General features: G+C 46.4%; 1 protein-coding gene across 2 annotated transcripts in view; it reads right to left on the minus strand.

The window, feature by feature from the left end:
* LOC110487914 (copine-4) overlaps window positions 1-14714 on the minus strand; it is an 86945-nt gene that overhangs the window by 29294 nt on the left and 42937 nt on the right. For both annotated transcript variants that reach the window (XM_036970665.1, XM_036970664.1), the window contains exons 4-10: window positions 13229-13408; window positions 12323-12394; window positions 12149-12223; window positions 7832-7915; window positions 6999-7088; window positions 5254-5352; window positions 3048-3134 (exon numbers count right to left, since the gene is read on the minus strand). In XM_036970665.1, the coding sequence (XP_036826560.1) occupies window positions 3048-3134; window positions 5254-5352; window positions 6999-7088; window positions 7832-7915; window positions 12149-12223; window positions 12323-12394; window positions 13229-13408 (687 nt within the window). The remainder of the gene's footprint in view (window positions 1-3047; window positions 3135-5253; window positions 5353-6998; window positions 7089-7831; window positions 7916-12148; window positions 12224-12322; window positions 12395-13228; window positions 13409-14714) is intronic.

Here is a 14714-nt window from a genome sequence, read left to right on the forward strand (position 1 = left end):
TTTACGACCCTCTGGCTGCCCTGACCCCTTTGCCTGCCTGCCTGCCTTCCTGTTCCTACCTGACTCTGACCTGTTTACGAACCTCTGCCTGCCCTGACCCCGTTGCCTGCCTGTACCTGCCTGACTCTGACCTGTTTACAAACCTCTGCCTGCCCTGACCCCGTTGCCTGCCTGCCTGCCTGCCTGCCTGCCTGCCTGCCTGCCTGCCTGCCGTCCTGTTCCTGCCTGACTCTGACCTGTTTACGACCCTCTGGCTGCCCTGACCCCTTTGCCTGCCTGCCTGCCTTCCTGTTCCTGCCTGACTCTGACCTGTTTACGAACCTCTGCCTGCCCTGACCCCGTTGCCTGCCTGACTCTGACCTGTTTACAAACCTCTGCCTGCCCTGACCCCGTTGCCTGCCTGCCTGCCTGCCTGCCTGCCTGCCTGCCTGCCTGCCTGCCTGCCTGCCTGCCGTCCTGTTCCTGCCTGACTCTGACCTGTTTACGACCCTCTGGCTGCCCTGACCCCTTTGCCTGCCTGCCTGCCTTCCTGTTCCTGCCTGACTCTGACCTGTTTACGAACCTCTGCCTGTCCTCGACCTGCCCTTTGCCTGCCCGGTGTTTACAATAAATCATCTGAGAACTGTACTATTGGCCTCCTGTGTCTGCATCTGGGTCTTATCCTGAGTTGTGACCGAAAGAGGGGGACAGAGATAAAGAGAGAGGGACATAAAGAGGGGGACAGAGATAAAGAGAGAGGGACATAAAGAGGGAGACAGAGATAAAGAGAGAGGGACATAAAGAGGGAGACAGAGATAAAGAGAGAGGGACATAAAGAGGGAGACAGAGATAAAGAGAGAGGGACATAGAGAGGGGGGCAGAGATAAAGAGAGAGGGGGACATAAAGAGGGGGACAGAGATAAAGAGAGAGGGGGACATAAAGAGGGGGACAGAGATAAAGAGAGAGGGGGACATAAAGAGGGGGACAGAGATAAAGAGAGAGGGGGACATAAAGAGGGGGACAGAGATAAAGAGAGAGGGGGACAGAGATAAAGAGAGAGGGGGACATAAAGAGGGGGACAGAGATAAAGAGAGAGGGGGACAGAGATAAAGAGAGAGGGGGACATAGAGAGGGGGACATAAAGAGGGGGACAGAGATAGAGAGAGGGGGACAGAGATAGAGAGAGAGGGGGACATAAAGAGGGGGACAGAGACATAGAGAGAGGGGGACATAGAGAGGGGGACAGAGATAAAGAGAGAGAGGGACATAAAGAGGGGGACAGAGATAAAGAGAGAAGGGGACATACAGAGGGGGACAGAGATAAAGAGAGAGGGGGACTTAGAGAGGGGGACAGAGATAAAGATACATAAAGAGGGGGACAGAGATAAAGAGAGAGAGGGACGGACATAAAGAGGGGGACAGAGATAAAGAGAGAAGGGGACATACAGAGGGGGACAGAGATAAAGAGAGAGGGGGACATAGAGAGGGGGACAGAGATAAAGAGACATAAAGAGGGGGACAGAGATAAAGAGAGAGAGGGACATAAAGAGGGGGGCAGAGATAAAGAGAGAGGGGGACATAAAGAGGGGGACAGAGATGAAGAGAGAGGGGGACATAAAGAGGGGGACAGAGATAAAGAGAGAGGGGGACATAAAGAGGGGGACAGAGATAAAGAGAGAGGGGGACATAAAGAGGGGGACAGAGATAAAGAGAGAGGGGGACAGAGATAAAGAGAGAGGGGGACATAAAGAGGGGGACAGAGATAAAGAGAGAGGGGGACAGAGATAAAGAGAGAGGGGGACATAGAGAGGGGGACATAAAGAGGGGGACAGAGATAGAGAGAGGGGGACAGAGATAGAGAGAGAGGGGGACATAAAGAGGGGGACAGAGACATAGAGAGAGGGGGACATAGAGAGGGGGACAGAGATAGAGAGAGAGGGGGACAGAGATAAAGAGAGAGAGGGACATAAAGAGGGGGACAGAGATAAAGAGAGAAGGGGACATACAGAGGGGGACAGAGATAAAGAGAGAGGGGGACTTAGAGAGGGGGACAGAGATAAAGATACATAAAGAGGGGGACAGAGATAAAGAGAGAGAGGGACGGACATAAAGAGGGGGACAGAGATAAAGAGAGAAGGGGACATACAGAGGGGGACAGAGATAAAGAGAGAGGGGGACATAGAGAGGGGGACAGAGATAAAGAGACATAAAGAGGGGGACAGAGATAAAGAGAGAGAGGGACATAAAGAGGGGGACAGAGATAAAGAGAGAGGGGGACATAGAGAGGGGGACAGAGATAAAGAGAGAGGGGGAGAGAGATAGAGAGAGAGGGGGACAGAGATGGAGAGATAGAGAGACAAAGAGGGGGACAGAGATAAAGAGAGAGGGGGACATAGAGAGGGGGGCAGAAATAGAGAGACAAAGAGGGGGACAGAGATAAAGAGAGAGGGGGACATAAAGAGGGGGACAGAGATAGAGAGAGAGGGGGACACAAAGAGGGGGACAGAGATAGAGAGACAAAGAGGGGGACAGAGATAAAGAGAGAGGGGGACATAGAGAGGGGGACAGAGATAGAGAGACAAAGAGGGGGACAGAGATAAAGAGAGAGGGGGATATAGAGAGGGGGACAGAGATAGAGAGACAAAGAGGGGGACAGAGATAAAGAGAGAGGGGGATATAGAGAGGGGGACAGAGATAGAGAGAGAGGGGGATATAGAGAGGGGGACAGAGATAGAGAGACAAATAGGGGGACAGAGATAAAGAGAGAGGGGGATATAGAGAGGGGGACAGAGATAGAGAGAGAGGGGGACAGAGATAAAGAGACAAAGAGGGGGACAGAGATAAAGAGAGAGGGGGATATAGAGAGGGGACAGAGATAGAGAGAGAGGGGGATATAGAGAGGGGGACAGAGATAAAGAGACAAAGAGGGGGATAGAGATAAAGAGAGAGGGGGATATAGAGAGGGGGACAGAGATAAAGAGACAAAGAGGGGGACAGAGATAAAGAGAGAGAGGGACATAGAGGGGGACAGAGATAAAGAGAGAGAGTAAGAAAAGAGGAGTGTTACCTTACAGTGGTTGAGGACGATGACGCCAGAGTTTCTGTAGTTCTTCTTCTTCAGTTGGTACTTCGGGTTTATACAGTCCCATTGCATCTACACACACACACACACACACACACACAGGTTTATACAGTCCCATTGATCTACACACACACACACACACAGGTTTATATAGTCCCATTGATCTACACACACACACACACACACACACACACACAGGTTTATACAGTCCCATTGATCTACACATACAGGTTTATACAGTCCCATTGATCTACACACACACACACACACACACACACACACACACACACACACACACACACACACACACACACACAGGTTTATATAGTCCCATTGATCTACACACACACACACACACACACACACACACACACACACACACACACACACACACACACACACACACACACACAGGTTTATACCGTCCCATTGATCTACACACACACACAGGTTTATACAGTCCCATTGATCTACACACACACACACACACACACACACACACACACACACACACACACACACACACACACACACACACAGGTTTATACAGTCCCATTGATCTACACATACAGGTTTATACAGTCCCATTGATCTACACACACACACACACACACACACACACACACACAGGTTTATATAGTCCCATTGATCTACACACACACACACACACACACACACACACACACACACACACACACACACACACACACACACACACACAGGTTTATACAATCCCATTGATCTACACTCATTAACATGCAAGTGAATTAGTAGCCCAAATAATCATTTTAGCTCGTTGAGGGTCAGGTAAAGCTTAGGTTGGGTTAGAGTTGGGTAGGGTTAGTTTAGGGTTAGGTTTGGGTTTGCATTAGATTTAGCGTTGGGTTAGGGTTAGGTTAGGTTTGGGTTAGTATTAGATTTAGGGTTGGGTTAGTTAAGGGTCTGTTAGATTTAGGGTTAGGTTAGTTAGGGTTCTGTTAGATTTAGGGTTAGGGTTGGGTTAGTTAGGGGTCTGTTAGATTTAGGGTTAGGGTTGGGTTATTTAGGGTTCTGTTAGATTTGGGGTTAGGGTTGGGTTAGTTAGGGTTCTGTTAGATTTAGGGTTAGGGTTGGGTTAGTTATTGTTCTGTTAGATTCAGGGTTAGGGTTGGGTTAGTTAGGGTTCTGTTAGATTTAAGGTTAGGGTTGGGTTAGGGTTAGGGTTCTGTTAGATTTAGGGTTAGGGTTGGGTTAGGGTTCTGTTAGATTTAGGATTAGTGTTCTGTTAGATTTAGGGTTGGGTTAGGGTTAGGGTTCTGTTAGATTTAGGGTTAGGGTTGGGTTAGTTAGGGTTCTGTTAGATTTAGGGTTGGGTTAGTTAGGGTTCTGTTAGATTTAGGGTTAGGGTTGGGTTAGGGTTAGTGTTCTGTTAGATTTAGGGTTAGGGTTGGGTTAGGGTTAGGGTTCTGTTAGATTTAGGGTTAGGTTAGGTTTAGGGTTAGGGTTCTGTTAGATTTAGGGTTAGGGTTGGGTTAGGGTTCTGCTAGATTTAGGGTTAGGGTTGGGTTAGGGTTCTGTTAGATTTAGGGTTGGGGTTGGGTTAGGGTTCTGTTAGATTTAGGGTTGGGGTTGGGTTAGGGTTCTGTTAGATTTAGGGTTGGGGTTGGGTTAGGGTTCTGTTAGATTTAGGGTTGGTTAGGGTTAGGGTTCTGTTAAATTTAGGGTTGGGTTAGGGTTAGGGTTCTGTTAGATTTAGGGTTAGGGTTGGGTTAGGGTTCTGTTAGATTTAGGGTTACGGTTGGGTTAGGGTTAGGGTTCTGTTAGATTTAGGGTTGGGTTAGGGTTCTGTTAGATTTAGGGTTAGGGTTCTGTTAGATTTAGGGTTGGGTTAGGGTTAGGGTTCTGTTAGATTTAGGGTTGGGGTTGGGTTAGGGTTAGGGTTCTGTTAGATTTAGGGTTAGGTTAGTTAGGGTTCTGTTAGATTTAGGGTTAGGGTTGGGTTAGGGTTCTGTTAGATTTAGGGTTGGGGTTGGGTTATGGTTAGGGTTCTGTTAGATTTAGGGTTGGGGTTGGGTTATGGTTAGGGTTCTGTTAGATTTAGGGTTAGGGTTGGGTTAGTTTGGGTTCTGTTAGATTTAGGGTTAGGGTTGGGTTAGTTAGGGTTCTGTTAGATTTAGGGTTGGGTTAGGGTTAGGGTTAGGTTAGGGTGTACCTGTCTTCCCTCCAGGTCTGTCCGTATCTCCTTATAGGTGGTCTGAAACTCTCCAATGAAGTCGTGCTTCCCATTGGAGTCCCAATCATACACTGTGCACTGAAACATATACGCACACACACACACAGACACACATAAATGCCACACTGAATGATTGATAGCTGGTTTTGGTGGTGGTGTGGGGGGGGGGGCTAAATATTAATCTGGAGACGCTGAGAGGGACTCAGCTGTAGTGTGTGTGTTTGTGTGTGTGTGTGTGTGTGTGTGTGTGTGTGTGTGTGTGTGTGTGTGTGTGTGTGTGTGTACCTATCAAGGTTGGGACTGTTCATTAGACAGTGATGGAGCTAAGTCATGTTCATTAGACAGCGATGGCGCTAAGTCATGTTCATTAGACAGCGATGGAGCTAAGTCATGTTCATTAGACAGCAATGGCGCTAAGTCATGTTCATTAGACAGCGATGGAGCTAAGTCATGTTCATTAGACAGCGATGGCGCTAAGTCATGTTCATTAGACAGCGATGGCGCTAAGTCATGTTCATTAGACAGCGATGGCGCTAAGTCATGTTCAGTAGACAGCAATGGAGCTAAGTCATGTTCATTAGACAGCGATGGCGCTAAGTCATGTTCATTAGACAGCGATGGAGCTAAGTCATGTTCATTAGACAGCGATGGAGCTAAGTCATGTTCATTAGACAGCGATGGAGCTAAGTCATGTTTATTAGGGTGCAAAATGAGCAAAATTAAAACATTTCAGAACAGAGAGCAAAAATCGGTCATCATATTTGTCGTATCTATTCTGTTTTGAAACGTTTTCTTCTGTTTGTTCTAACTGATCACTGATTCAGACCTAACACAAAAATCACTGATTCAGACATAGCTACACAATATAATTCAGACTTAACACAATGATAACCGATTCAGACATAGCTCCACAATATAATTCAGTCTTAACACAATGATAACTGATTCAGACATAGCTCCACAATGTAATTCAGACTTAACACAATGATAACCGATTCAGACATAGCTACATAATATAATTCAGACTTAACACAATGATAACTGATTCAGACATAGCTACACAGTATAATTCAGACTTAACACAATGATAACTGATTCAGACATAGCTACATAATATAATTCAGACTTAACACAATGATAACCGATTCAGACATAGCTACATAATATAATTCAGACTTAACACAATGATAACTGATTCAGACGTAACACAATAATCTTTGATTCAGAACTCACACAGACCTAACTCAGTCCACTCTGTTCTACTTACGGAATTTTTAAGCAGGTAACTGTGTGTGCGTGTGTGTGTGTGTGTGTGTGTGTGTGTGTGTGTGTGTGTTCCCCGCTGACAGGGCTGACAAGAGACACGGGGTGTTAAGAGGCTTGTGAATAATTAATGATTCCATGTTTTATTCATGAAGACAATACCGTTTAGAATCTCTGTAAGGTTAAAGAGTCACACACACACACACACACACACACACATACACACACACACACACACACACACACACACACAACATGAGCATGAATATCTTACTGACTTTAAAAAACAACAACTGTGTCGTCAGTGTGTCACAAGACCGTGTTAGGCAGCTGAGCTAAAGCCTCTTCAAATCTTAGGCAAGGTCACTCGTCACCATCAGTTGCATGTGGTCAGGTTAGAGGACGTTATGGTCAGGTTATGGTCAGGTTATGGTCAGGTCATGGTCAGGTTATGGTCTTACCTTTAGTTGGCGGTCGTGGTCTCCACTACACAGTGTGTTAAGAGAGACCTTGAATGACTTCCACACCGGGCTGAGGTCATTCATCACCGTCTGAGAACACACACAAGACCAGTACTACTTACTTCTTTTTTACTTACCTCGTTTTTGGGGGTATCTGTACTTTACTATTTCAATTTTTTGACAACTTACTTTTACTTCACTATATTCCTAAAGAAACATTTTTTTACGGCATATTTTTTTAGTCCGTACTTAGCAGGACAGGAACAGGGTCAAATGCACACACTTATCAAGAGAACATCCCTGGTCGTCCTTAATGCCTCTGATCTGGCGTTCTCACTAAACACACATACTTGGTTTGTAAATGATGTCTGAGTGTTGGAGTGTGACCCTGCCTGTCCGTAAATGGGGAAAACAACAAGAATATTGTGCTGTCTGGTTTGCTTAATAAGGTTAAGGTTACATGTACTTTTGATACTTAAGTATATTTAAAACCAAAGACTTTAAGACTTTTACTCAAGTAGTATTTTACTGGGTGAAGGTATCTTTACTTTTACTCAAGTATGACAATTGGGTACTTTTTCTACCACTGCACACATCAATATCATCATCTGTGCTCATACTGTCGGGGAGTGGGCAGGTGGCAGGTTGCCTAGCGGTTAAGAGCGTTGGGCCAGTAGACAGAAGGTCGCTGGTTCTAATCCCTGAGCCGAAAAGGGGAAACATCTGGCAACGTTCCCATGTGAACAAGGCACTTAACCATAATTGGTCCTGTGAGTCGGTCTGGATAAGAGTGTCTGCTAAATGACTCAAATGTGAGTCTGTGTGCAATTTACCTCAGTTCTGTGAACAAGTGATCCACTGCCATCGTCATTTATTCTGAAGATTTCCAAAAATGGATCTGATTTACTGAAGAAATCCTACAGAAAAACACACACATCATGTTTGAAAATCAGCTAGATCAATTGTTTATTCAGCTAAGCAGTGGTGTAAAGTAACTAAGTAAAAAAAAATAAGTTGAAGTACAACTTAAATCATTTTGGGGTGTCTGTGCTATTATTTATATTTTTTTACAACTTTTCCACTACAGTCGTGGCCAAAAGTTTTGAGAATGACACAAATGTTAATTTTCACAATGTTTGCTGCTTCAGTGTCTTTAGATATTTTTGTCAGATGTTACTATGGAATACTGAAGTATATTTACAAGCATTTCATAAGTGTCAAAGGCTTTTATTGACAATTACATGAAGTTGATGCAAAGAGTCAATATTTGCAGTGTTGACCCTTCTTTTTCAATACCTCTGCAATCCGCCCTGGCATGCTGTCAATTAACTTCTGGGCCACATCCTGACTAATGGCAGCCCATTCTTGCATAATCAATGCTTGGAGTTTGTCAGAATTTGTGGGGTTTTGTTTGTCCACCCACCTCTTGAGGATTGACCACAAGTTCTCAATGGGATTAAGGTCTGGGGAGTTTCCTGGCCATGGACTCAAAATACAGTGCCTTGCGAAAGTATTCGGCCCCCTTGAACTTTGCAACCTTTTGCCACATTTCAGGCTTCAAACATAAAGATATAAAACTGTATTTTTTTGTGAAGAATCAACAACAAGTGGGACACAATCATGAAGTGGAACGACATTTATTGGATATTTCAAACTTTTTTAACATATCAAAAACTGAAAAATTGGCTGTGCAAAATTATTCAGCCCCCTTAAGTTAATACTTTGTAGCGCCACCTTTTGCTGCGATTACAGCTGTAAGTCGCTTGGGGTATGTCTCTATCAGTTTTGCACATCGAGAGACTGAATTTTTTTCCCATTCCTCCTTGCAAAACAGCTCGAGCTCAGTGAGGTTGGATGGAGAGCATTTGTGAACAGCAGTTTTCAGTTCTTTCCACAGATTCTCGATTGGATTCAGGTCTGGACTTTGACTTGGCCATTCTAACACCTGGATATGTTTATTTTTGAACCATTCCATTGTAGATTTTGCTTTATGTTTTGGATCATTGTCTTGTTGGAAGACAAATCTCCGTCCCAGTCTTAGGTCGTTTGCAGACTCCATCAGGTTTTCTTCCAGAATGGTCCTGTATTTGGCTCCATCCATCTTCCCATCAATTTTAACCATCTTCCCTGTCCCTGCTGAAGAAAAGCAGGCCCAAACCATGATGCTGCCACCACCTTGTTTGACAGTGGGGATGGTGTGTTCAGCTGTGTTGCTTTTACGCCAAACATAACGTTTTGCATTGTTGCCAAAAAGTTCAATTTTGGTTTCATCTGACCAGAGCACCTTTTTCCACATGTTTGGTGTGTCTCCCAGGTGGCTTGTGGCAAACTTTAAACAAAACTTTTTATGGATATCTTTAAGAAATGGCGCTGAGACGCCACTCTTCCATAAAGGCCAGATTTGTGCAATACACGACTGATTGTTGTCCTATGGACAGAGTCTCCCACCTCAGCTGTAGATCTCTGCAGTTCATCCAGAGTGATCATGGGCCTCTTGGCTGCATCTCTGATCAGTCTTCTCCTTGTATGAGCTGAAAGTTTAGAGGGACGGCCAGGTCTTGGTAGATTTGCAGTGGTCTGATACTCCTTCCATTTCAATATTATCGCTTGCACAGTGCTCCTTGGGATGTTTAAAGCTTGGGAAATATTTTTGTATCCAAATCCGGCTTTAAACTTCTTCACAACAGTATCTCGGACCTACCTGGTGTGTTCCTTGTTCTTCATGATGCTCTCTGCGCTTTTAACGGACCTCTGAGACTATCACAGTGCAGGTGCATTTATACAGAGACTTGATTACACACAGGTGGATTGTATTTATCATCATTAGTCATTTAGGTCAACATTGGATCATTCAGAGATCCTCACTGAACTTCTGGAGAGAGTTTGCTGCACTGAAAGTAAAGGGGCTGAATAATTTTGCACGCCCAATTTTTCAGTTTTTGATTTGTTAAAAAAGTTTGAAATATCCAATAAATGTCGTTCCACTTCATGATTGTGTCCCACTTGTTGTTGATTCTTCACAAAAAATTACAGTTTTATATATTTATGTTTGAAGCATGAAATGGCGGCAGGTAGCCTGGAGCGGTATGTACTGGAGCGGTATGTACTGGAATGGTATGTACTGGAACGGCAGGTAGCCTGGAGCGGTATGTACTGGAGCAGTATGTACAGGAGCGGTATGTACTGGAGCGTTATGTACTGGAATGGTATGTACTGGAGCGGTATGTACTGGAACGGCAGGTAGCCTGGAGCGGTATGTACTGGAGCGGTATGTACTGGAATGGTATGTACTGGAACGGCAGGTAGCCTGGAGCGGTATGTACTGGAGCAGTATGTACTGGACCGGTATGTACTGGAGCGTTATGTACTGGAATGGCAGGTAGCCTGGTGCGGTATGTACTGTAGCGGCAGTTAGCCTGGAACGGTATGTACTGGAGCAGTATGTACTGGAGAGGCAGTTAGCCTGGAGCGGTATGTACTGGAGCGGTATGTACTGGAGCGGTATGTACTGGAATGGTATGTACTGGAACGGCAGGTAGCCTGGAGCGGTATGTACTGGAGCAGTATGTACTGGAGCGGTATGTACTGGAGCGGTATGTACTGGAGCGGCATGTACTGGAATGGTATGTACTGGAACGGCAGGTAGCCTGGAGCGGTATGTACTGGAGCGGTATGTACTGGAGCGGCAGGTAGCCTGGAGCGGTATGTACTGGAGCGGTATGTACTGGAGCAGCAGGTAGCCTGGAGCGGTATGTACTGGAGAGGCAGTTAGCCTGGAGCGGTATGTACTGGAGCGATATGTACTGGAACGACAGGTAGCCTGGTGCTGTTTGTACTGGAGCGGTATGTACTGGAGCGGCAGTTAGCCTGGAGCGGTATGTACTGGAGCGATATGTACTGGAACGACAGGTAGCCTGGTGCGGTATGTACTGGAACGGCAGGTAGCCTGGAGCGGTATGTACTGGAGCGGTATGTACTGGAATGGCAGGTAGCCTGGAGCAGTATGTACAGGAGCGGTATGTACTGGAGCTGTATGTACTGGAATGGCAGGTAGCCTGGAGCGGTATGTACTGGAGCTGCAGTTAGCCTGGAACGGTATGTACTGGAGCGGTATGTACTGGAGCGGTATGTACTGGAATGGTATGTACTGGAACGGCAGGTAGCCTGGAGTGGTATGTACTGGAGCGGCAGGTAGCCTGGAGCGGTATGTACTGGAGCAGTATGTACTGGAGAGGCAGTTAGCCTAGAGCGGTATGTACTGGAACGGTATGTACTGGAGCGGTATGTACTGGAAAGGTATGTACTGGAACGGCAGGTAGCCTGGAGCGGTATGTACTGGAGTGTCAGGTAGCCTGGAGCGGTATGTACTGGAGCAGTATGTACTGGAGCGGTATGTGCTGGAGCGGCAGGTAGCCTGGAGCGGTATGTTCTGGAACGGCAGGTAGCCTGGAGCAGTATGTACTGGAGCGATATGTACTGGAACGGCAGCTAGCCTGGAGCGGTATGTACTGGAGCAGTATGTACTGGAGCGATATGTACTGGAGCGGCAGGTAGCCTGGAGCGGTATGTATTGGAGCGATATGTACTGGAGCGGCAGGTAGCCTGGAGCGGTATGTAGCCTGGAGCGTTATGTACTGGAGCGGTATGTACTGGAGCGGCAGTTAGCCTGGAGCGGTATGTACTGGAGCGATATGTACTGGAACGACAGGTAGCCTGGTGCGGTATGTACTGGAACGGCAGCTAGCCTGGAGCGGTATGTACTGGAGCAGTATGTACTGGAGCGATATGTACTGGAGCGGCAGGTAGCCTGGAGCGGTATGTATTGGAGCGATATGTACTGGAGCGGCAGGTAGCCTGGAGCGGTATGTAGCCTGGAGCGTTATGTACTGGAGCGGTATGTACTGGAGCGGCAGTTAGCCTGGAGCGGTATGTACTGGAGCAGTTAAGAGCATTGGGCCATTAACAGAAAGATTGCTGCTTTTAATCCCCGAGCCGACTAGGCGAACGTACTGTCGATGTGCCCTCAAGCAAGGTACTTAACCCTAATTGCTCCTGTGAGTAGCTCTGGATAAGAGCGTCTGTTAAATGACTCAAACGTAAATGTTTTAATTATTAAAACCACTGTATTCTGTATGTACACACACACTCACCTTGTCGTCTAGTTTCCGAGCTCTGAAGGAGAGTTCTACGTAGTCATCATTACCTGACAACTCCTCTGATGTTACCTAGAGCAGAAAGATCATCATCATCGGTCTGTATGTGTGTGTGTGAGTGTGCGTGTGTGTGTGTGTGTGTGTGTGTGTGTGTGTGTGTGAACTTTGTACCGTGATGGAGGACTTGCTGGTAGCGTTTCCCTGTTTAAGTAACGCTTTGGACAGTTTCCTCTGGGACACGATCTGCAACGTGCAGCAAAGACAGACAGACAGACAGACAGACAGACAGACAGAGAGGTAGAAAGGGTTATAGCAGATACCACACTAATCTTTCCTTCTGTCCTAACATGCAACAACCTGTCCCAATGTACACTGGCCTGTCCCAATGTACACTGTCCTGTCCCAATGTACACTGTCCTGTCCCAATGTGCGCTGTCCTGTCCCAATGTGCGCTGGCCTGTCCCAATGTACACTGTCCTGTCCCAATGTACGCTGGCCTGTCCCAATGTGCGCTGGCCTGTCCCAATGTACACTGTCCTGTCCCAATGTACACTGTCCTGTCCCAATGTGCGCTGTCCTGTCCCAATGTGCGCTGGCCTGTCCCAATGTACACTGTCCTGTCCCAATGTACGCTGGCCTGTCCCAATGTGCGCTGGCCTGTCCCAATGTACACTGGCCTGTCCCAATGTACACTGACCTGTCCCAATGTGCGCTGGCCTGTCCCAATGTACACTGGCCTGTCCCAATGTACGCTGTCCTGTCCCAATGTGCACTGTCCTGTCCCAATGTACACTGTCCTGTCCCAATGTACACTGGCCTGTCCCAATGAACACTGTCCTGTCCCATTGTGCGCTGACCTGTCCCAATGTGCACTGGCCTCTCCCAATGTGCACTGACCTATCCCAACGTGCACTGTCCTGTCCCAACGTGCACTGGCCTGTCCCAACGTGCACTGGCCTGTCCCAACGTGCACTGGCCTGTCCCAACGTGAACTGTCCTGTCCCAATGCGCACTGGCCTGTCCCAACGTGCACTGTCCTGTCACAACGTGCTCTGGCCTGTCCTCATGTGCACCTACCTGTCCCAATGTGCACTCCATAGCCCCGAGGCAGTCTGTGTCTCTGAGTCCGTTGTGAGCGGGACTGATATCATGTAGCTCATAGCGAAGACGCTGCACCTCCTCAAAGTAGAAGTCAACCAGTAACACCTTAGAGAACACTGGACTGATACAGCTACGGATCACCTCTGTCCGGTCCACCTATACACACACACACCAACACACACACACACACACACACACACATGAACGCACGCACACACACATGAACGCACGCACAAACACTCACGCACAAACACACACAAACACACACACACACACGCACGCACACACACACACACGAACGCACAAACACACACGCACGCACGCACACAAACATGAACGCACGCACACACACATTAACACATGCACACACACATGAACGCACGCACCAACACACACAAACGCACGCACACAAACATGAACGCACGCACACACACATGAACACACACATGAACGCACGCACCAACACACACACACACACGCACACACACATGAACGCACGCACAGACACAAACACTCACGCACAAACACACACACACACACACGAACGCACAAACACACACACACGCAAGCACAAACACACACACACACACACTTTGAAGTTTTTACAGGAGTAAAATATCAGCAGTCACATCATCATTCTGAAGTTCAGCACCACGTAATAGAGGACAGCAACCATCTCAGGTCCCCACTTGGAGAGTCCTTAGAGACATGTCCACCAGTAAGACCTAGCAGTAAGAACACTAAGAGGGAGCTATGCATTCTGTTTGCCAGCCTGTTCAGCCATATTGACTTTATCAAACAAACTGAAGGATTTTAGATTATAGGGAACATATTGTGACTGAATTTGTTTCTTTGATATTACAGACCTCTTAACGGAATTTTCTTGATAAAAGTCTCAAAGTAAAGAGTGTGTGTGTGTGTGTGTGTGTGTGTGTGTGTGTGTGTGTGTGTGTGTGTGTGTGTGTGTAATGTAAGTTCAACTGTGGCAAAAGCAAACTTTTTTTTTTCTAGTTGAGTCAGGCACGGAGACAGAGAGAGAGAGAGGGAGAGAGATAGAGGGAGAGGGAGAGAAACAGAGAGAGATATAGAGGGAGAGATAGATAGATAGATAGATAGATAGATAGATAGATAGATAGATAGATAGATAGATAGATAGATAGATAGATAGATAGATAGATAGATAGATAGATAGATAGATTACACAGATCCACAAAGAATTCGAAAACAAATCCAATTTAGATAAACTCCCATATCTACTGGGTGAAATTCCACAGTGCCATCACAGCAGCAAGATTTGTGACCTGTTGCCACGAGAAAAGGGCAACCAGTGAAGAACAAACACCATTGTAAATACAACCCATATTTATGCTTATTTATTTTATCTTGTGTCTAACCATTTGTACATTGTTAAAACACTGTATATATATAATATGACATTTGTAATGTCTTTATTGTTTTGAAA

The sequence above is a fragment of the Oncorhynchus mykiss genome, chromosome 32, assembly GCF_013265735.2.
Source record: "Oncorhynchus mykiss isolate Arlee chromosome 32, USDA_OmykA_1.1, whole genome shotgun sequence".
Classification (NCBI taxonomy): Eukaryota; Metazoa; Chordata; class Actinopteri; order Salmoniformes; family Salmonidae; genus Oncorhynchus; species Oncorhynchus mykiss.